This window comes from Echinops telfairi, unplaced genomic scaffold, assembly GCF_000313985.2.
Source record: "Echinops telfairi isolate 266 unplaced genomic scaffold, ASM31398v2 ScPeMD7_443;HRSCAF=831, whole genome shotgun sequence".
Classification (NCBI taxonomy): domain Eukaryota; kingdom Metazoa; phylum Chordata; class Mammalia; order Afrosoricida; family Tenrecidae; genus Echinops; species Echinops telfairi.
Window position 1 is genome coordinate 72,632,658 of NW_022104341.1, and position 19,868 is coordinate 72,652,525.

Genomic DNA, 19,868 nt, shown 5'->3' on the forward strand with positions numbered 1-19,868 from the left:
ACTGGTCCGATGATCAAAGAGCGAGAGACAAGAAAGACGAGGCTCACCAAGCCATTTATCTCTCCGCCCTTCAGTTAATCCCACTTGTGTTTATCCGCCAGGCTTGCACAATAAACTATCTCAATAGGGTTGCTCGGAATCAGACGCAACAGCAAGTGTTTTAGGGTTTCTAGTATGCACCCATCACAGCCTACCTTCAAGTGAAATTAGACCATTTCACTTATAAGTAAGAATCATACAATAACGGAAACATCAAGCCCCCCACCATCGAGTTCATGCTAACTTACAGCGACCCTAAAGGACAGGGTAGGACTGCCCCTGTGGGTCTCCATCACTGTTAACTCTACACGGGTAGAAAGCTTCATCTATCTCTTTGGAGTGGCTGGTGGTTTCGAACTGCTGACCGTGTCCTTAGCAGCCCAAACTGTGACCACTACACCACCAGGGCTCCATAATCTTACAATAATATACCTTAACACCGTTTTGGTTTTTTTTTTTGCAACTAGTGTCTTTCTTTTACATGCTCTAAACCTCATATTATCGTATTGTTTTTTAATAATCAATTATTTTTAAATAAGTGTAAATATGAAGAAACGATCTGACATTTATCCACTATTTCTGGTGCTCTTCATTCTATTGTGTAGATTCACATTTCCATCTGATTTAATTTCCCTCAGGCTGCCTGTAATATTTCTCATATAGTGGTTTTGCTGGCGACAAAGCTTTTGGGTGTGTGACGATGTTTATTGTGCCTTCCTGCTTGGATGACAGTTTTACTGGGTCTGGAGCTTCAGATTGGCCGTCTGGGGTGTTTCTCTCAGTAGTCTAATGGCGTTGCATGGCTGACTTCAGGCTTGCACCGTGTCTAAGGAGAACGCCATCGTCCTTAACTTTTGTTCCTGTGTGCATAACATGTTTTTCAATGCTTTTATCACTGGTGCTGAGCAATTCACCAAGGATGAGCTTCACACTTCTTGTGTGTGGGTCCAGGAGATTATAGCTTTAGAAACTCTATGGACTAGTCTACCCCAGCCCGCAGAATTGATGCAAAGACTGCACGGGTTTGTTTTGTTTTATTGTCTCCTACTTGCTGTATCTGCCAGATGAGTGTTTCCTCTATCACTAGGTGGCGAGGACACACAAAAGGAAGCATTCAATGTTGAGCTGTTTGAAAGGGCTGCATGAAATAAGCCAGAGAGCCAGACATTACATTCCGTATGATTCAGAGGTGGTATAGTGGTTCTGCATTGGGCTGCAAACCACAGGGTAAGCCGTTTGAAACCACCGGCCAGCCCAAGGGAGAAAGATAAGACTTTATACTTCCTCGAAGATTCATGGTCAGAAACGCAGGCAGTGCTACCTGTCCTATACTATAGGGTTCCTGTGAGTCAGCATTGACTTGATGGCAGTGAGTGCAGATTGTGGTTATTTGAAATGTTCCAGAACAGTAATTCTCAACCTGTGGGTCGAGACCCCTTGGGGGGGTCAAACGACCCTTTCACAGGGATCGCCTAAAACCATTGGAAAGCACATATTTCTGATGGTCTTAGGAACTGAGACACCACACCTCTATCCGGCACCAGGCGGGACGCCCACATGCAAATGTGCTCACATACGAGTACCCGGTGTGAAGACTGTTACCCGTGCTACACCATGCTTCAAGACAAGATTTCATTATTTGTCATTAGAAATAAATATTTCATAATGTATAATTACATACTGTTTTGTGATTAATCACTATACTTTAATTATGTTCAATTTGTAATAATGAAAATGCATCCTGCATATCAGATATTTCCATGATGATTCATAACAGTAGCAAAATGACAGTGATGAAGTAGCAACGACAATAATGTTCTGGTTAGGGGTCACCCCAACAGGAGGAACGGTATGAAAGGGTCGCAGCTTTAGGAAGGTGGAGCACCACTGCTCTAGGAAGAGAGTTCACAAACGCTGTGTAGGAATCCCTTCACTGAGGTGTGGGACATTTGGGATGACACCCCATGGCTGCCGGAGACCTTTCCCTCCCGCTGTTAGTCCTAGCAGCCTCCGTGTGACCTAGCTTCCTTTTCCTGTGTCAACAGATTGTCCGTGTGGAGCCCTTGGTAACTATGGGTCAGGTGACCGCCCTGCTGACCTCCATTGGCTGGACTCTGCCTGTGTTGCCTGAGCTTGATGACCTCACTGTAGGTGAGCAGCTGTGCCAGGGGCCAAGCAGAGCAGAGTACTAGGATCCCAGCTGAGAGACTTGTCTCTCTTCCCGCCCAGTTCAGGAAGCCCCTCTGTTCCCACTTGGGCAGAAGTCTTCCATCTCTCCTCACCCAGCTGCAGCACCGCTGCCTACCATTCCATTTCAACAGCTCCAACTATCAGACAGGAGTCCTGGTGGTGTAGAGGCCATGCATTGGGCTGCGATCTGCACAGTCAACAGTTCAAAACCAGGACTTTCTCCTCCTGTGAAGAGTTACAGTCTCAGAGACTCGTAGGGGCAGCTCTACCCCTTTCTATAGTCACTCTGGGTCAGCATCCACTCCACGGCAGTGAGTTTTTGAGAAGCATCAGCACTTTTTATGTCTAGCTTAGACGCAGCTTCTCCCTGACTTCTTCCCATTACCCCTAATTCTACAATTAGGGGCAGAGTAAGTCTATTCTCTCTAGCTGGCACCCAGAGACTTGTTCTTTTCCACAGCACACACTGGCCATCCTTTGTTCCCTTGAGGTACCGCTTCCTGCAATCCCACCCCCCCCCCCCCCCCCCCCCCCTCCCCTTTGCATCGAGGTCCCTCTTCACGTGAACACACAGGTTTCTGAGTTGGGTCTGGCCAGAGCAAAGGCTGTGAACGCCCTTGGCCTCTCACCCCGAGCTCCTGTCCACACCCCTCTTCCCCCTCTCCCCTGAACTCTTCCTGACGTCAGTAGCTGCATTTCTCCCATCGTTGCTCTGCTTCCCTCATGCCATGACCTCCCTCCGCTCCAGTGCAGCGCCCTTTCCCCGGCCGCCCCACCCTGCACCTTGCAGTTTGCCTGGGTTAGCAAGAGTGTCTCCGCAGGGGGCTTGATCATGGGCACCGGCATCGAGTCGTCATCCCACAAGTACGGCCTGTTCCAGCACATCTGCACAGCCTACGAGCTGATCCTGGCTGACGGCAGCTTCGTGCGGTGCACTCCGGTGAGTCCAGTCTGGGGCTGGGGGTGGGGGCGGGGGTCGCTCCTCAGGCGTAATTCCTCCCAAATACTGCAGGAATCAGTCCAGCGGACACCCTGGGACCGTGTCTGCGATAATAGATAATAGCATCATTTGTATAGATCCTTAGAAGGAGGCGGGGGCGTTCTGGTGGTACAAAGGCTGCTAACCAAAAGGTCTGGCGGTTCAAACCCGCCTGCTGCTCCACGGAGAACCGTGGGGCAGTCTGCCTCTGAAGGTGACAGCTTTGGACTCAGAATGGACCCCTCCCCAGCAGCCACTGTGGTTTCCTTAGCGATGGTGAAGTACTGTTGTAAAAGGTATTTTTCTATTTCAGAGTGTCCAAAGGTGCCTGTAAATGCTTTATGATCTTTTTTATCCCCACAAATCCCCCCGACATATTAATGCTTTTAGTTCTTCAACCAAAAATGGATACTAGTACTCCTCCCCTTTTATAGAGCGGAAACAGAAGCACAGAGGTGGCTAAACTTGCTCAAGAGCACACGGCTAGGGAATGACTGAGCTCGGACTCAAACCCAGATAACCGGGCTCCTAGATTCATGTCCTTAGCAACCCATTCTTCTGTATTGCTTGATGTTGTGAGGAGTAACCAAAAGCATTACGAGAGACGGATTTGGAGAAATAAAAAGATAATTCTACCTTCCAGAACAAATAGTCTTTTAAGACTTCGTATCCTAAAACAGTGGTTCTCAACCTGTGGGTCGCTACCCCTTTGGGGGGTTGAACGACCTTTCCCAGGGGCTGCCTAAGACCGTATTTCCGATGGTCTTAGGAACCAAGACACTGCTCCTCCATCTGTCTCCAGGCGGATCCACCCACATGCAGATACGCCCCCATACAGGGGTCACCACAACATGAGGAACTGTATTAAAGGGTTGTGACATTTAGGAAGGTTGAGAACCACTGCCCTAAAAGGTCAAGTGCCCTGGTAGCACTGTAGGTTAGGGATTGGACTGTAAAGTTGGTAGTTCAAAGCTACCATCATCTCAGGAGCAAGATGAGGCTGTCTGCGCCCATAAAAATTTACAGACTCAGTAATCCACCTGGTATTGCTCAGAGTCAGAATGGATTCTGATTTTGATTCTTTGGTATCTTCAAAGAGTGGGGTTGAATTAAAACTTCAAAAAAAACTAAGCTCCCTACTAGCATATTTAAGGAGACCATGTGCTGGAAGCTGTGGTGGTATAGAGATTACATGTTGGGCTGTTAAACCACCAGCTGCTCGTTGGGAGAAACGTGAGGTTTTGCACTCCTAAAGAGTTACAGTCCTGAAAACCCCCTGGGGGCAGTTCTGCTCTGGTCGCCAGGGTCCCTGTGAGTCAGAATCGAAGTGATGGCAACGGTTTGGGGTTGTTTTGGGTGCTAGGAGGGACAGTCTGATCCTGTTGAAGATGCCACCAGGGTCAAAAGGAGAGACCAGGGAAGAACTCCTGGTATGGGAGGTCTGGTCTTGGATAGGAGAGAACTCTTCAGCACTCACATCTGGTCAGCACGCTTCCCTGGTCTTCCATGCTAACAGAGAAAGGAGATAGCTCTTCGTGTGTCTCCTCCTCGCCCTCCTTCGGAGACCCATCTTCCTCATCTGAGGCAGGCATCGCAGGGCCTGGCTCAGGACCCGGCCCTTGGTTATCGCTGTGGAGACCGTGACAGTGTGAGTAGGTGGTGGCCCAGGTGGGCCCAGTTCTGCTGTTACAGAGGCTTCTGCTGGCCAGCCAGGACCCTCTGCTCCAGCTCTCCTCACCCTTCCAGCCCACCCAAGGCCTCCTGGGTGTTCCCAGCAGCTGCACAGATGTCTTCTCAGGGAGACACGAGAGGGCTGGCATATTCTTTCAAAAGGAACCTTATTTGAATAATCAAAGAATCTGAATTAGAATGACCAGCTGAAAAGCCAGCTGTCCTCCAGACAAAACCAGAACCTGCTGACGTTAGAAGCAGATAGCCCCACGTGAGGTGCTGTAGGGGAAAGGCTGCTTTGGGAGGGGACAGGCTTGATCTTGCCTGAGCCCTGGCACCGCTGCCACTGATTTTCTTAAGAAGCCTTAGCTGAGTCATGCCGCCTCTTGGAGCCTCAGTTTCTTTACCTGTCAGGTGGGAATGCTGGTGTTCTCTCGGCCCGGCTGTTGGCAGATAAAACAAGCTAATGGACTGAGAAGGATTGATATATTTTACGAGCAACTCAGACCACAACGAGATGGTGCCGGGCTACTACTTAAATTCTTAAGGAATCCAGACTGACTGGACTGATGAAGGCGAGAGGAGTCCCGAGACTATGGTGCTAAGTTGCCCTTCACACTGTACCGTTTGTAAGGTCTCTGGACTGACACAACAAGAGCAAGACAACAGGAACCTCATCTAGGCCTCTTGGCTCTGAGATCCCAGGCGCTTCATTTGTCCTCTGATCACCTGCCAGGATGTAGTCCAGTGTGTCAGCGCCCTGTGTTTTCTCTGCCTCTGTCTCACAGTCTGAAAACTCAGATCTGTTCTACGCTGTGCCCTGGTCCTGTGGCACGCTGGGCTTCCTGGTGACCGCCGAGATCCGCATCATCCCCGCCAAGAAGTATGTCAAGCTGCGATTCCAGCCAGTCCGGGGCCTGGAGAACATCTGTGACCGGTTCTCCCAGGAGTCCCAGCGGCTGGAGAACCACTTCGTGGAAGGGCTGCTCTACTCCCTGGACGAGGCAGTCATCATGACGGGTGTCATGACAGATGAAGCGGAGCCCAGCAAGGTAGGCCGGGGTGTTAGCTCTGGACGGAGGCTGGAGTCTGCACCCTCTTGGAGACTGCTTCCTAGGTCAGCCCTTCCGGGCTGCAGGACTTATAGGCTGAGGTTTTGTGGGCAATGAGGGAAGTCCCTACCACCTGTCATATACATGCCCACCTCTTAAGAGGTATCACCTTTGACCCTCACAGCCACCCCATCTTCTTCCTGAGGCAAGCGAAGTCCCCAGAGATAGTGTAAGCCAAAGCCAAGGCTGGAGGAATTGCTTTGATGCCTCTGGATTCCCATTGAATGATTCCATTTACACCATGCGCCCCCCCCCCCTACTGTTTTTAATCTGGTAATATTTCCCCTAGATTTTTGGTGAGTGTTCCTATGTTGTGTACAGTTGGGCTCCCCTTTGACAATTTCTTCACCCATCGCTTGGTGACAGTAGTTGGGTTCTCCCATGGGTCACTGGGTGCTGTTTGTGCCCTCGCCAGCTCTCTGGGCTCCCTGCCTCCGCGTGGGCTTCGAGCCATTGTTGAGCCATTGTTGAGCCATTGTTTCTAGTAGTGGACTGATCTCAAGGGTAATGACGTTCATTAGTGTGCCACGGGAGTCTCCGGAACGTGCCCTCGGGGACAGTCTCAGAAGTCGTCCTCTCTTTACTGGTCCTACCTGCCCTCATCATTTCTGTCTTTACTCTTTAAATAAGAATCTGAGTTCTTCCTGTTTTTCTCCTATTCTGTCAAGAGTTAGCTCTGGTGGCCCCAGTCAGAATGTGTGTGCCAGGCCCTTTTGAATTGCATTTTTCCTAACATGTCAAAAGCAGCTGTACTTATTATAAGCGACAGGGAAATAGAAGCAAGGAAAAAGAGAGTCTTCCCCTATATACAAGACCCAGAACGAGCTGTCGCCAAACCGCTCAGGATATATTTTTTTTCTTTGTGGTAGATTTTTTTGTTTATTTTTAATTTTCGTTACTAAAGTCGTGTAACAATATTGGACTCTATAAAGAAGAGTTTCAAGTGTGTCTCTTTGCCCCCAGCCACACTCCAGGGTAAGTGTGTGTGTGTGTGTGTGTGTGTGTGTGCGCGCGCGTGCGTGCGCGCACAGGCCCTCGTTTCAGCTGCAGTATCCTATTATTGGAAGGAAATCACCTCCTGACCTCATTGCTCCCTGACAGCCCTGGTGTCTCCTGAAACAGCTTGCGCTCACAAATGAGGTTCGCTCCCTGCTCTCTTAGACAAGCATTTCTCTGGGATTCAGTTAAAAAAATAAAAATGGAATGCTGGCCCCAAGGATTTGATCCCATGACGTAGTGAAAGATAAGACCTAACAGCCCTTCCGAAAAGTCGCCCTCTGAGAGTATCTGAGACTACCCTTTCAAAGGTCGCCGTCCCTGCCAGCCCCCGGATAGTATCGCTCGTTACATTTGGTCCAGCGGAGAGGGTTAAAACTAGCACGCGCGGGTTTGTTTTGCACTTCTCAGGTCGCCTGCCTGGTTTCACTGTCTGTCTTCAGCTGAATAGCCAGCTCGTCTGGTTTCGTGTGAAGAGCATGTCCCTTGGCCCTGGAGTGGATTCCATTGAGCCAACGACTTCCCCATAGCTGAAAATTTAAGTTGCTTCCCATGATTCTCCTCGCTATTGTAATGGCCATGGCAACACACATCTTCCATCTGTGATCTCAATCGTGTCTTGAAGTAGAAGTGGTCAAAAGGTCACTTCTTACTGCTCTTGATCGCCATGACTTGAGTTAGAACAGTTCAAAATGGGCAAAGGGCTCCAAAGAAGGGAAGGAGACCCAGAAAGGGAGGTGGCGCGGGAGCTTCCCCTTCCCGCCTGACTCGGCTCCCTGCCTTCTCATCGCCTACTGCTGGTGGTGCACTATGCTGAGCACTGGAGAGGGGTAGCGTGGAGCAGAGGCGAGGACTGTGGGCTCCTGCCCGCCAGTGTGTGTTGTTGATATACTTAGCACGGACATCTGGAGCAGAGGTTGGCCAGCTGCTCAAAGACATCCCCTGAAGCTCAGCTCGGGGGCCCCAGGGATGCTGCTCCCCCACTGTGTTCAGATCGGCTCTGCTAGACTCTGCCTGATATACTAGGTACTTTCTAGGGTTCTGATTGGACAGGTGTGTTTATATAGCTTTTGACATGTTCATACTCCTTGACAAGTTCCCTTGTTGTCCAAGGAGAAGACCCAGGCCACAGAGCCATACCCAGATGTTCCCCTGACGTCAGTGACCCAAGGCCCACAGTCATTTGCCAAGTGCTCTGAGGAGTGACAAGCAGAGGGCTGTGACCGAGGACGGTAGGAGCCCTAAGACATGGACTTTGGATGTCAGCAGCATCCCTTCCGAACCTCTGTGCAATGGACCGGTTACTGGAAGGCTCACCACAGCCCTGTGAGGAAGCACCACACCCCATTCTACAGGGATACCCTGAGATGGGAAGGGCTGATTACCCAAGTGTTGGGTGTGGAACCGGCATGCCACCTGACTTCCCCAACCCAGCCCAGCTCTGGAGGGACAGGCAGCCTGTGCCCTGTGTACAGGAAGCCCAAATTCCATTCTGCAGCTGGGACTGGAGCCAAGTTGCTCTGTTTCCTGTTGGGCTTCCCTCTCCTTGGCATTAGCAGGCCAGTGTGTATGGTGTCCTGGCCCTACCCACATTAATGCTGCTTTGGGAAAACAGGCTCTCCCACTGCAGGCCTCTGGCATGTCGCCGTCCCTGGTGCCCTCCCTCCGGGGTGGCCTATTAGCTGAGTGGGCTGTTAAAGAGAGGTGCCACCAGATAAGCTGCAGGTACTGGCTGCCAGAGCGCAAGGGCAGTGTGTGGCCTGGCTCTGGCCCAGAGCAGCAGTGGCTGTACTGCACCCACCATGGGCGGAGCACTTGAATTGGCATTTAACACTGTAGACGTTCCCATCTCCCCACACATCCCGGGGTGGTTAGGGCTCCAGGTTTTCCTTACCGCAAAGGATGAGGCCCAGGAAGCTGCCCAGCATCAACCAAGTCTGCGGTAAGGAGGGACGAAGCCGGTTGTCAAAAGTGTGCACTGGATAAAGTTAAGCGCACAGCTGCTAGCAGAAAGGCTGGCAATTCAAACCCCGTCACCAGCTCTTTGGGAGAAAGACCTGGCAATTTGCTCCCCTAAAGATTGCAACCCAGATACCCCGTGAGGCAGTTCTGCTCTGTGTGAGTCCGAACCTGCTGTGGAAGCCATTCTGGCTCATAGTGGGACAGGACTTGGAACCTGGGAGCAGAAAGCCTCATCTTCTTTCCCTCAGAGCAGCTAGTGGGTTTGAACTGGCCAACCTTGTGGTTAGCAGTCGAGTGAGTGCCTCACAGCGAGCGTCATCGGGGCTCCTTACAACATGCAAAGGATGGAGCCGTTTTATAGTGTGCAGTCGCCCTAGAGGGCAAGACAACACGTTTCTCACTTTCCAAGTTACATTTTCTGCCTTGCCTGAAGTTTTCACAAGGAGCACAGTTCCTTTGGGAACCAGGAGAGGAAAAAACGAATAGTTTGTTTTGGCTGTTTGTTCTAAATAACGCCCATAGTCCAGAGCCCAGTGCTGAAGATGCTCTGCTCTGGCCTTGGCCTTGTATGGCCACATGGGATGGGTGGGAGTCCCGGCCTTGTGGTGGCCCCACGTCCTTGAAGGGAGAAAGAGTGAGTTGCATTATGTGCACAAGGCCAAATGTGGTTTGGATTGTTCTCCAGGCTGGTTTGCTGCTTCTCTGCTCCTCACTTCGTCTTCTGATACTGCACAGCCTGCTTCCTTCTCGGCTGTTGGTGTGGGCGCCAGCGAGCTCTCTCTGACTCCTGGCAAGAGGAGGAAGCGCTGCCCGGTCCCGCGCCAACCTCACGACTGTTCTTACGCTGGAGCCCAGGTCGCAGCCCCGGTGTCAAGCCATCTCGTCCAGGGTTTCCTCTTTACCAAGCATGTCCTTCTCCAGGGACTGGCCCCTCCCGGTGATATGTCCAAAATACCTGAGACCCAGTCTCACCGTCCTCTCTTCTAAGTGCATCCTGACTGCGCTGCTTCATAGACAAATGTGTTCATTCTTGTTGACACCTCTGGTATTTTCAGTATTCAACACTACATTATATAGACATCAACTCTTCGGTGGTTACCTTATTTATTGTATGCATCTGAGGTGCTTGAAAAGGCTATGGCTTGGGCCGGGTGCAGCTCTGTCCTTACAGTGACATCTCTGCGTTTGGACACTTGAAAGAGGGCTCGGGCAGCACATGGGCCCAGTGCCGTGTGTGATGTTTTCACAGCTGCCTGCGGGGCCTGAGTGTGACTCCAAGTGCAGTGCAGTCCTTGACCACGTCAGCCTGTTCTCCATGGAGCGTGGCGATGCTTGTTGGCCCCATGCGTGGCTTGTTGCTTTCTTTAGGTTCAGATGCAATCCATGCTGGAGACTGTCCTCCTTGAGCTTCATTTCACTCCATATTTCCTCCTAGACCGTTGCTGCCCGCCCCATGTGTCCTTTCAGAGAAAACCCTCATAAAGCAGGTGTTTGTATTGTCGTTTTACACCTGAGAAAACGGAAGTGCAAAGGGAGTGACAGGCCTAGGGTTTGGCACTGGCGGCCGAAGGCCAGAGGGGGCCTGGTGGTGCACAGGACGAAGCACTGGGATGCTGTCCAAAAGTTTGGGGGTTCAAACTCCAGAGACACCTCAAAAGAAAGGCCTGGAAAACCCCTCCGGCCCAGAAGACGAAGCGTTTGTCCGCTCCAGTTGAGATTGACAGCGACTGAAACCTGGGGCAGGGGGCTCCCGTGGGGGTCGACAGCCCATGGCTGAGCGTTTTTGCCAGCCCTGGCCCACAGGCAGGAGCCAGGGGTAGAAGTCACCCAGGTGGGGCAGGCATTGCAACTGACACTGGGACACATTTTACTCCAGGGCTCTCGCTGAGAGGAGCCCAGGCTAACGAGGGAGTTGCTGAATTCTCTGGACTAGTAGGAACTAGTTGTTTGACCCTAGACACACCACTTAACCTCTTTGAACTGCTCTCCACTCTGGAAAACCTGCTGTGCATAACCTCGCCGGGCTTCCCGGCAGCTCAAAGGCACTAATAGACATGAAAGGGCTTTGAAAAGGCCAGGCAGGCGGCCAAGAGTCACCGTAGTACACCCCGACAACGCATGTGGCTTGTCGGTGGCAGATCACAATGCCCTCTGTCATTTCAGCTGAATAGCATCGGCAGTTACTACAAACCCTGGTTCTTCAAGCACGTGGAGAACTACCTGAAGACCAACCAGGAGGGCCTGGAGTACATTCCCCTCAGGCACTACTACCACCGCCACACGCGCAGCATCTTCTGGGAGCTCCAGGTGAGGCTCGTGTTTCCCGGCAGGGAGGGGGCCAAGCTGGTGAACATTGCCACCGAACTCTCTTTCCCAGGAGAAAGGGCTGGCTGTGTCCGAGGAGCTAAGTGCCCTCTTACGTAGCAACACCCGTGTTTCCTTCGGAGGCGCCTGAGCTCCCAGCTGACGCAGTCGTCCTTCTGGGGCTTCTGGCTCCTGGCGCTGGGCGTGTGCTTGCGGGGGGGCTCGGGCCCTTGAGGAACAGTGGACAGGCCCCATCACTAGTTCCTCCTGGGCTGGAGGTGAGCCTCCCTTGGCCTGATGCTGAGCTGGAATCGCGGGGGCGGGACGGGAAGGCTGTGGGATTCTGCAGAGAGGTCAGACAAGGTGCCTCAGGAGATGGCTCTGAGTGGGGCCTGTCCTTAGGGGGAGCAGGCCATCTCACTCGCACCTTGGGGAGCGAGCGACCCAGGCAGTGTTCCAAAGCAGCAGGGCGGGCGGGCGGGTCTAGAGCCTGGTGCATGGGGGCGGAGGTGAGCGAGGCAGAGACTGGCGCGGGTGGGGCTGCGTGAGGGCGGGTTTTCACACATTCTGTGTTGCGTGGGTGGCGCAGCTTAAGCGGAGACTTAATCCAAAAGGAGGTTTTGCTCTCAAGTCAGCAGTTCGAACCCACAGGGACCTGATGAGAGTGAACTCGAAGGAAGCCTTTCCATGTGATTGGAAGTGTGACAGGAGCCCCGGTCCCCGAGTGGCCCAGTGGTCACCCCACGACTAAAGGAACAGCCACTTGATCTGCATCCCTCCAAAGTCCAGCCAAGAAAACCCCACGGAGCTCCGCTCTGTGGGGTCACTCATGCCGCTGCCGGGAGTCAGGGTCGACTCCACAGCAACGAGTTTGTTTGCGCAGGAACAGGGCATGATTCGGGTTTTATTTCAAAGGAATAACGTTTCTAGCCGAATGGAAAGGGGTTGAGCTGGGGCTGGGGGAGAAGCGAGCGTGGCTTGCCCACCGTGGTTCGCAGTGGAGAAGGAACAAGTGTCCGAGGCAGGCGGGACTGAGGCTGAACCAACCACTGGGATTTCCAGGCTGACTGGGCATGCGTGTGCGGCGTCCAAGTCTTGGGGGCCTGGCCAGCAGGATGCCTAGAAAGAATGTGAAGTCTCGTCTTCGGACATGTCAGCGTGACGTCCTGCCAGACGTCCCATGGGACGTCCAAGCGGCATCGGGATACCTGTGTAAAGACTTCGGGCAGAGTCTACGACCTCAGACGAAAACACGGGTGTCAAAGTCATGGGAGCCTGTGAGGAAGGTGGTCAGAGAAGGGACCCACGAGCCCACGAACACCCAAAGGCTTGAGAAGGTGGTGCGGTCTGTCAGGAGAAATCGTTGCCGAATGCGGCATCCTGGGAGCTGGTGAAGGCTGTTTCTAGACTCACTGTGTCAAATGCTGCTGAGTGGAGCAGGGAGGGAGGGGGAAATGAGCTGATCCCAAAGGCTCAAGTAGAAAGCAAATGTTTTGAGAATGATGATGGCAACAATTGTACAAATGTGCTTGACTGGATGGATGGAGTGTGATAAAAGTTGTACGAGCCCCCAATAAAATGATTTTTTTTTTTAATGCTGCTAAGTGAGACAGGACCTGAGCTTTGACCTCTGGCTTCAGCATGAGGATGCCATTGGTGACGTGAGTAGTGGAGGCGAGGTCTGATGCTTCCCAAGAGAACAGGAAATAAGGAAATGGAGACCGTGACTGCAGAACTCTGAGGAGATGCACCCGATAGGGAATTAGAGACTCTTTGAAAAAAGGAGAGATGATAATATGTTTGTGTGCTAAGGGGACTAACCATTAGGAAGAGGAAGTGACAGTACAGGGCTGTGTGTAGGACAAAGTCCTGAGGAGAGGTGTGGGGCCGGGCCCTCTGGTTGCGAGGAGAGGTGGGCTTTGGGAGTCTAGACAGCTAGACAGGAGGCACTGGCTACAAACAGGAGGTGGCATGGGGGTGAGAAGGTGCGAGAGCTCTCTCTGAAGGCTGCTGTTTTCTCAGTGAAATGGGAAGCTGGGATTTCAGCTGAGAGTGAGGGGGTGTTGAGAGTAAGGAAATCTAAGATGGCCAGCAGCCCTGTGCTCACCTGGCATGGTACTCACCAACCTACAGTGGGACCAGCCAGCCAGCCAGCCTGGTTAGAGAGTTTTCACCTGTCAGCTTGTGTGGGTGATACAGACAAGGTGGAGGCTCTGGTTTCGCCAGGGGAGAGGCTTTGCAGTTGAGTATGCCAGCTGGTGAGGGGGCAAGGGGGAATGAAGGCACAGGGCATGATTGCAATCAATGGAAGCTTGCCGAAGAGAAGCGAGCCAGGGCTCTGCTGCTGCTGCTGCTAAGATGTGGATTGGGTACACCGGGAGGGTGAAGATCTGAAGTCAGGAACTAGAGGGAGGGAGCTGGAGAGGGAAGTGATGGGGCTGGAGAATGAAGGCCAGGAGTTGAAATTGTCCAGATAGTGAGTGTCAACCATTGGACCAAGGGCTGGGTAGTAAATGTTTGGATGAGGTTGCTCCCTTAAGCCATGGGCAAGTCTCCGGAGAGGGACTCAGCTTTGAGCTGAGCCGTGCACAGTCCACAGCTAGGGGGATGGATGCCTCCCTGGGGGAGCACCACAGTGCCCATGGTGGTACAAGTGACAAAGCCATTTCTAGAAAGAAAGAGAAACTGTTTCAGATGACCTTTGCTCCTTGCTGTGGGCTGAACTCCTGGTCCTATTGGCAACCTCCCTCAGCCTCCTCCCTGCTGAATTGGGCCCTTTTGGGAGCCACTTGTGGCCTGGGCTGGGTGCTGACCCCCACCCCCACCCCCCCAGAAGCTGCATTCTAGGAGACCAGTTCATTGTCACACCTGGGCCCGACCCGGCTGGTCCCGTCCCTCCCCCACCTCTAGTGACCAGTCAGCTAGCCCCACAGTCTTTCAGCCACGGTGCCTCAAAAAGCAGGCGGCAAGTACTATTACGGCACTAGAACATTACGCCTCTCCCATTTATCCCTAGGCTGCTCCTCATGCAGGTTTGCTGCCAATGTCACACTAAATGGAGAAAAAGTAATAGTGCGGTGAACATGAAGGTTCACCTTTCCCAGGGAACTATAAAAGCACTTCAGCACTCAGCGCATTTGTACAAGCAGAGCAGTGGAAATGCTGCACAAACGGACCCAGTACCCTGGGCCACTCCTGGTCCGTGCACCTTCTATCAGCACTGAGGCGGGAGGCAGGTCTGAGAAGAACAGGCACGGTGGCTGTTTGGGCGTCTCCTTGGGTGACTCCTTGGGCGTCACTTGTGTTTCCTGGATCACCACTGCACGGACAGGCGTGTCATGGGGGCTTGGCTGAGGGTGGACTCCTTGGGTCTGTAGTAGTGCCCTAAAGCCCAGCAGAGCCGCAGCAACCAGTCACCCGACACAGGCAACCAGCTGCATAGCTGCGGACGAGGAGGGCCAGCCACCAGGTTCTCAACGGACCTGTGTTGGCGAGGGGGAGCCAGGGGAGAGGAGGAAAGGGCAGGACACAGGCTTAACCGTGATGTCCTGAGGCTGAGACTTTGGAAGGGGTGCGGTTTCGGCTGTACACTTGACCCGGAATTTACAGTCCAGAAAAACAAATGCGAGTGGCCTTTGAGCATAAGAAAAGTGTTGCCGGCTCATTCAGTATCGCAACCAAGGGACAGTGAGGCTAATTTTTCACTCCGGCATGACAGAGACCCAGATGTGATAGATACCACACAGTCCTGGCCAGGCGTGAGGAAACTGCATTCTTCTGGGTTGTTTGGGAGGGTTTTAAATGCGGCATGCTCTAGAAATAGTAACCACTGAAACTGCACACGTGGTGAGAGTCACAATTTTCCGCTTCTAGGAATGCAGCATGCAGGTGCCAGTGGACAAAGTCAGAGCCAGGCGCTGATTCTGACTCACAGTGGCCCTGCAGGGCTTCTCCCTAAAACGTAGGGAGCGGACAGCCTTGTCTTTCTCCAGAGGAGGGGCTGGTGGGCTGACTTTCTACCCCGTAAAGAGTTCGTCTCGGAAACTCACAAGGGTAGTCCTACCCTGTCCTATAGGGTCACTAAGAGTCGGCAACAGCTTGATGGCAGTGCGTTTGGTTGGGGTCTATGCACCCTTCCAGAGGTATTTGGCATGTAAATGGGTTTTGAAATTAGTGGACCTTCCCTCCCACCCACCTCCGTGCCAGCCCGGGCACCCATCTTGTAGCATCCTGTAGGGCCCTACTTCCCTTGTGAGGCAGGCATCTCTCTCTCTGCACATACCCTGCTGTCTCCCCGGCATAGCTGCGCAGCACTGTTGTCTTTCTCCCAAGGGTCCGCTGGTGGGTTCAAACTGCTGATCTTGTGGTTAGCGGCCCAATGCTTTAAGAGGGTGGGTGGCGCCAGGAAAGGTGCATAGATAATTCACAGTGATGATAGCTATGGGGTGGGGGGGAGGGCGGGGGGAGCAGTGGTAGGTCAGGGTGGAAGCAGAACAAGGTGAACTCAGCAGGAACAGGGCTGGGAGGAGAAGGAGGGAATGGCTTGGAAGCCGCTCTGGGAGGGCAAGGAGGTGGAGTCAGGCCTCCAGAGGACAGGAGCAGGGCTGAGACTGGAAGCGCAGTCTTTGTCTGGGACATCTTTTGGCTGTGGGCACATGTGACTTCCAAAAAGCTTTTACCAAGGGAACATGCTTGCCGTGTTCTGGCACGCTTTCCTGTTGTGCAGCAGGCGTTGATGGGGCTCCGGGCACAGGAGCACCAGAGAAGAAAGCAGACATTGGGGTGACTGGGGTGGTGTGGGTGTGGGTATGGCGGGAGGAGAAGAGCCCTCCAAGTTGAGTATGCTGTGTGGTTCCCTGGGGAAGCCAGCCCTGGCCTTTTCCAGAGCTGTCTCTTCCATGCTCCGGAGTGCCTTGAGGGCGGGGTTCGTATCTCAAATATCTTGGTAGCACAGAACCTGGTGCTGGAGCCCACTTCTAATGGTGTCATGAATGAGCGACTCTCCTTGGCTTCAAAGACCTGTGGGTTATGCTGGTAACAGTGAGGAAGACAGTGGAACTTGTCCCTGCGAGGAAGAGTGGTAGCCTGGAGCCAGAGCTTCCATGGCTGATATCGCCAGCAAGTGGGGCCCAAGGAGGGGCTCAGGGGGAGGAGGAAGCAGCACTGAGTGATGTGGCTCCTCCCTGGGAACCATTTGAGGAAGAACTGAAAATGGTCCGAGGTGCCCAAAGGAAGCTGTCAACCATTGTCTCCTGAAGTGGGTGATACTACCCCTGCAGGGTGCTGGAAAGGCCGGGGCCTGCCAGAGCAGATCGCCACAGCTGAGGGACCTGAGAGAAAGTGTGCACCTTCTCAGTTTCATTGTCCTGCAGAAACAGCCTGCAGGCTGCCCGCGGTTGTGGTCAGCCTCCCCTGTGCCGGCTGGGCTGAGCTGGCCGCTGCTCTTCAGCGGGCTCTTATTTGTGCCAGGCGCTGCGCTGAGTCCCTTCCCTATGAGATCTCTGGATCCTCACTGGGCATCTGATGGAGGTGTGTGCCCTGTGTTGCCATGCCCACTATACCGCTGAGGAAGCTGAGCACAGAGAAGTTAACTAGTTAGCCCAAGTCATTGCAGCTAGTAGATGCCCGAGCTGAGGACCAGATCTGATGGGCCATCGGGGATGCCCACGCAGGGGGTGGCCTCTGTGCTGTGTCTGCATCCAGCACTGAACAGGACGACCTGCCCCTGGCTTGGGGAAGTTGGCCCTTGGTAGTGATGCCTTCTCTCCACCCCCAATTTGATCTTCCAGGACATCATCCCCTTTGGCAACAACCCCATTTTTCGCTACCTCTTTGGCTGGATGGTCCCTCCCAAGATCTCCCTCCTCAAGCTGACCCAGGGCGAGACCCTGCGCAAGCTGTACGAGCAGCACCACGTGGTGCAGGACATGCTGGTGCCCATGAAGTGTATGCAGCAGGCCCTGCTCACCTTCCACAACGACATCCATGTGAGCCACATGTGGGGCGGGTGGGCGACTGACTCTCCTCCCCTGAATGCCGCAGCCTTACCCATGGAGCCCTCTGCTCACTGGTTCAGGACCCCGCTGGGAGAGAATGCTCAGGGCTGGGTGACCATCCCATTGGGTCCAGCTTCCGTGGTAGAGTTCCTTCCGGGTGTCCATAGCCAGGGCTGAGGGTGACAAGGCTGTTGTTGGGAGTGGGGTGGGGAGGGTGATGGCAGTAGCTTCTCTGGCAAGTCTCGGGAGCCTCCCTGTGGGAGAAAAGCACCAACTCCCTCCTTGGTCTACCAGGTCTACCCCATCTGGCTGTGCCCATTCATCCTGCCCAGCCAGCCGGGCCTGGTGCACCCCAAGGGGGATGAGGCAGAGGTCTACATCGACATTGGGGCCTACGGGGAGCCTCGAGTGAAGCACTTCGAAGCCAGGTCCTGCATGAGGCAGTTGGAGAAGTTTGTGCGGAGCGTGCATGGGTGAGTGGCTCAGACTACTGCTCTGCAGGTGCCCAGGGAAGGTCCAGGATATACCGGGGCTCCCAGGCTCCACTGACTAGGTCATCGAATAGGGACCCTGTGGTTGGGGCCATCTCTGGACCATCAAGCATACTGTGAATGGTGATGTTAGCTGCCACTGAGCGGGCCTCTGCACGTCGGAGTAGAGCGCTGTCCAGCCCCGAGCCAGCCTCTTGCTCGGTTATAGAGTGGACCACTGTTATCTGACTGATTTTCAGGATCGTCAGGCTTTTTTTCCTAGTCCTTCTGAGTCTGGAAGCTCTGCCAATACCTGTTCAACATCATAGCAGTGCATTAGTCCCCCTGACAGGCAGGTGGGGAGGGACATGCGATGTACTGGCCGGGACCGACCCCAACTCTCCTGCAGGGAAGGTGAGCCTCCTACACGGGGCCACCACTGCCCATGAGGACGGGAGTGAGGGAGAACTGCGGGTCTTCTTGCCCCTTCCTCTTGCCTCCCCTTGCCCAGGTCCCCACCAGCACCCCTCACCTGCTCAAGGCCGAAACCCAGGAGTGAGTCCTCCCAGCCTGCCCCAAGGCGTAGATGCTGCATTTAGATGTATCCGGCGGCCACTGCCTGCTGAGCCCCGCTCAGACTGAGTACTGCTCAGGAGCAGCAAGGACGTGTGTAGCGTGGGTGAACCTCAAAATAACTGTGCTGAGCAGAAGAAACCGGGCCAAAAAAAGAGTACCTGCTGTGTGATTCCATTTTTGCAACATCCTAGAAAATGCAAATGAGTCCCCAGTCACAGAAAGCAGACCCTGTGCTGCCCAGGGTGGCCAAGCAAGGATGACGAGGGAGCAGGGGGAAAGGTCAGCGTAGTCGAAAGGCTCGTTATGTAGATTGTGGCAATGGGCTCTTGGGTGTCTATGTGTGTGCCACTTTCTGAGCATCAATACAAAAACACCCACCTCCACATGAGGCAGTGTGTGAAGCAGGCTGAGTTCCACGCAGGGTCACCACGGCTAAGCTACTTCAACCCAAGCACTGTTTCCCCATCTGCAACATGGGGGCCAGCATGCCTGTCCTACCTTCTTCCCGACAAAGCCTCCCAACAGCCCCCCGTGGTGCCCAAGGGAGAACAGGTGAGGTGTCTCCCCCATGCCTCCCTGCGCTGCTGACCCCACTTCCCGTCCCTCGCCCTCTTGCCCACCACTGCAGATTCCAGATGCTTTATGCCGACTGCTACATGAACCGGGAGGAGTTCTGGGAGATGTTTGACGGCTCCCTCTACCACAAGCTTCGGGACCAGCTCAACTGCCAGGACGCCTTCCCCGAGGTCTACGATAAGATCTGCAAGTCCGCCAGGCACTGAGCCGCAGCCCCCTCAGGAAGGCGACGTGTGGGCGGGTCCAGTCCCCCAGAACCTGCTCAGCTGCTCTCCGACAGACAGAAGCCCCTCCGACATCCCCACCCACGTGGTCCCAGGGATTCCTCCCTGCTCCTGGGGGGCAGCCTTGTGAAGGGAAAGAACCTGGGATCCGAAATCAGACAGGCATGCCTCCAGCTCCCAGGTTTAGCCACTCATGAGCTCACCCACTCTGGGCAAGTCACTTAACCCCTCTGAGCCCATTCATTTGCCCAAAGGGGATAATAACGCCTACCCAGCTCATTGTACAGCCAGACAACCACCTCTCTCCTCACAGGGCTGGTGAGTGGTCCTCTTATTGTTGCTTCCCGCTCCACAGCACGTCTGACTGAAGGGCTTTGCATTCAGCAGCAGAGTCCAGAAGGCTCCGCGTTAGGCGGCCTGGGCACAGACTTGGTGGGAACGATGAAGGGGATGCCCTGGAGTTGTACTGCCATTGCCTTGGTCAGCAGGCACCTTCTGGGGACAAGGAAGAGGCCTCCAGCCTTAAGGCCTCAGGAGGGTGACAGGTGAAGCAGGCCGACCCAACAGGTGCTGTGCCAAAGCCAGGTCCCGTTCCAAAGTTCTCCCTGCTGCCCCGCCCCCTCCACCCCTCTCCACGCAAAGGCTTGCAGGCGCACCCCCAGCAAGTGCAGAGCTCCTCCGAGAGGACTTGTCCAGTCTGAGGGCAGGCCCAGCCCAGGTCTGGGACGACGTCCCAGGGGAGAGAATAGTTGCCATTCTGAATTTGATGCCAG

At 53.9% G+C, this 19,868-nt stretch overlaps 1 protein-coding gene across 1 annotated transcript in view; it reads left to right on the plus strand.

Moving 5' to 3' along the window:
• The window catches only part of DHCR24 (24-dehydrocholesterol reductase), a 33,345-nt gene extending 13,966 nt beyond the window's left edge, over nucleotides 1-19,379 (plus strand). Inside the window, exons 3-9 of the mRNA XM_004699394.2 lie at nucleotides 2,085-2,190; nucleotides 3,051-3,169; nucleotides 5,668-5,931; nucleotides 11,113-11,256; nucleotides 17,043-17,240; nucleotides 17,544-17,722; nucleotides 18,924-19,379. Of these exons, the coding sequence (XP_004699451.1) occupies nucleotides 2,085-2,190; nucleotides 3,051-3,169; nucleotides 5,668-5,931; nucleotides 11,113-11,256; nucleotides 17,043-17,240; nucleotides 17,544-17,722; nucleotides 18,924-19,077 (1,164 nt within the window). The 3' untranslated portion in view covers nucleotides 19,078-19,379. The remainder of the gene's footprint in view (nucleotides 1-2,084; nucleotides 2,191-3,050; nucleotides 3,170-5,667; nucleotides 5,932-11,112; nucleotides 11,257-17,042; nucleotides 17,241-17,543; nucleotides 17,723-18,923) is intronic.
• Nucleotides 19,380-19,868: the final 489 nt, after the last annotated feature.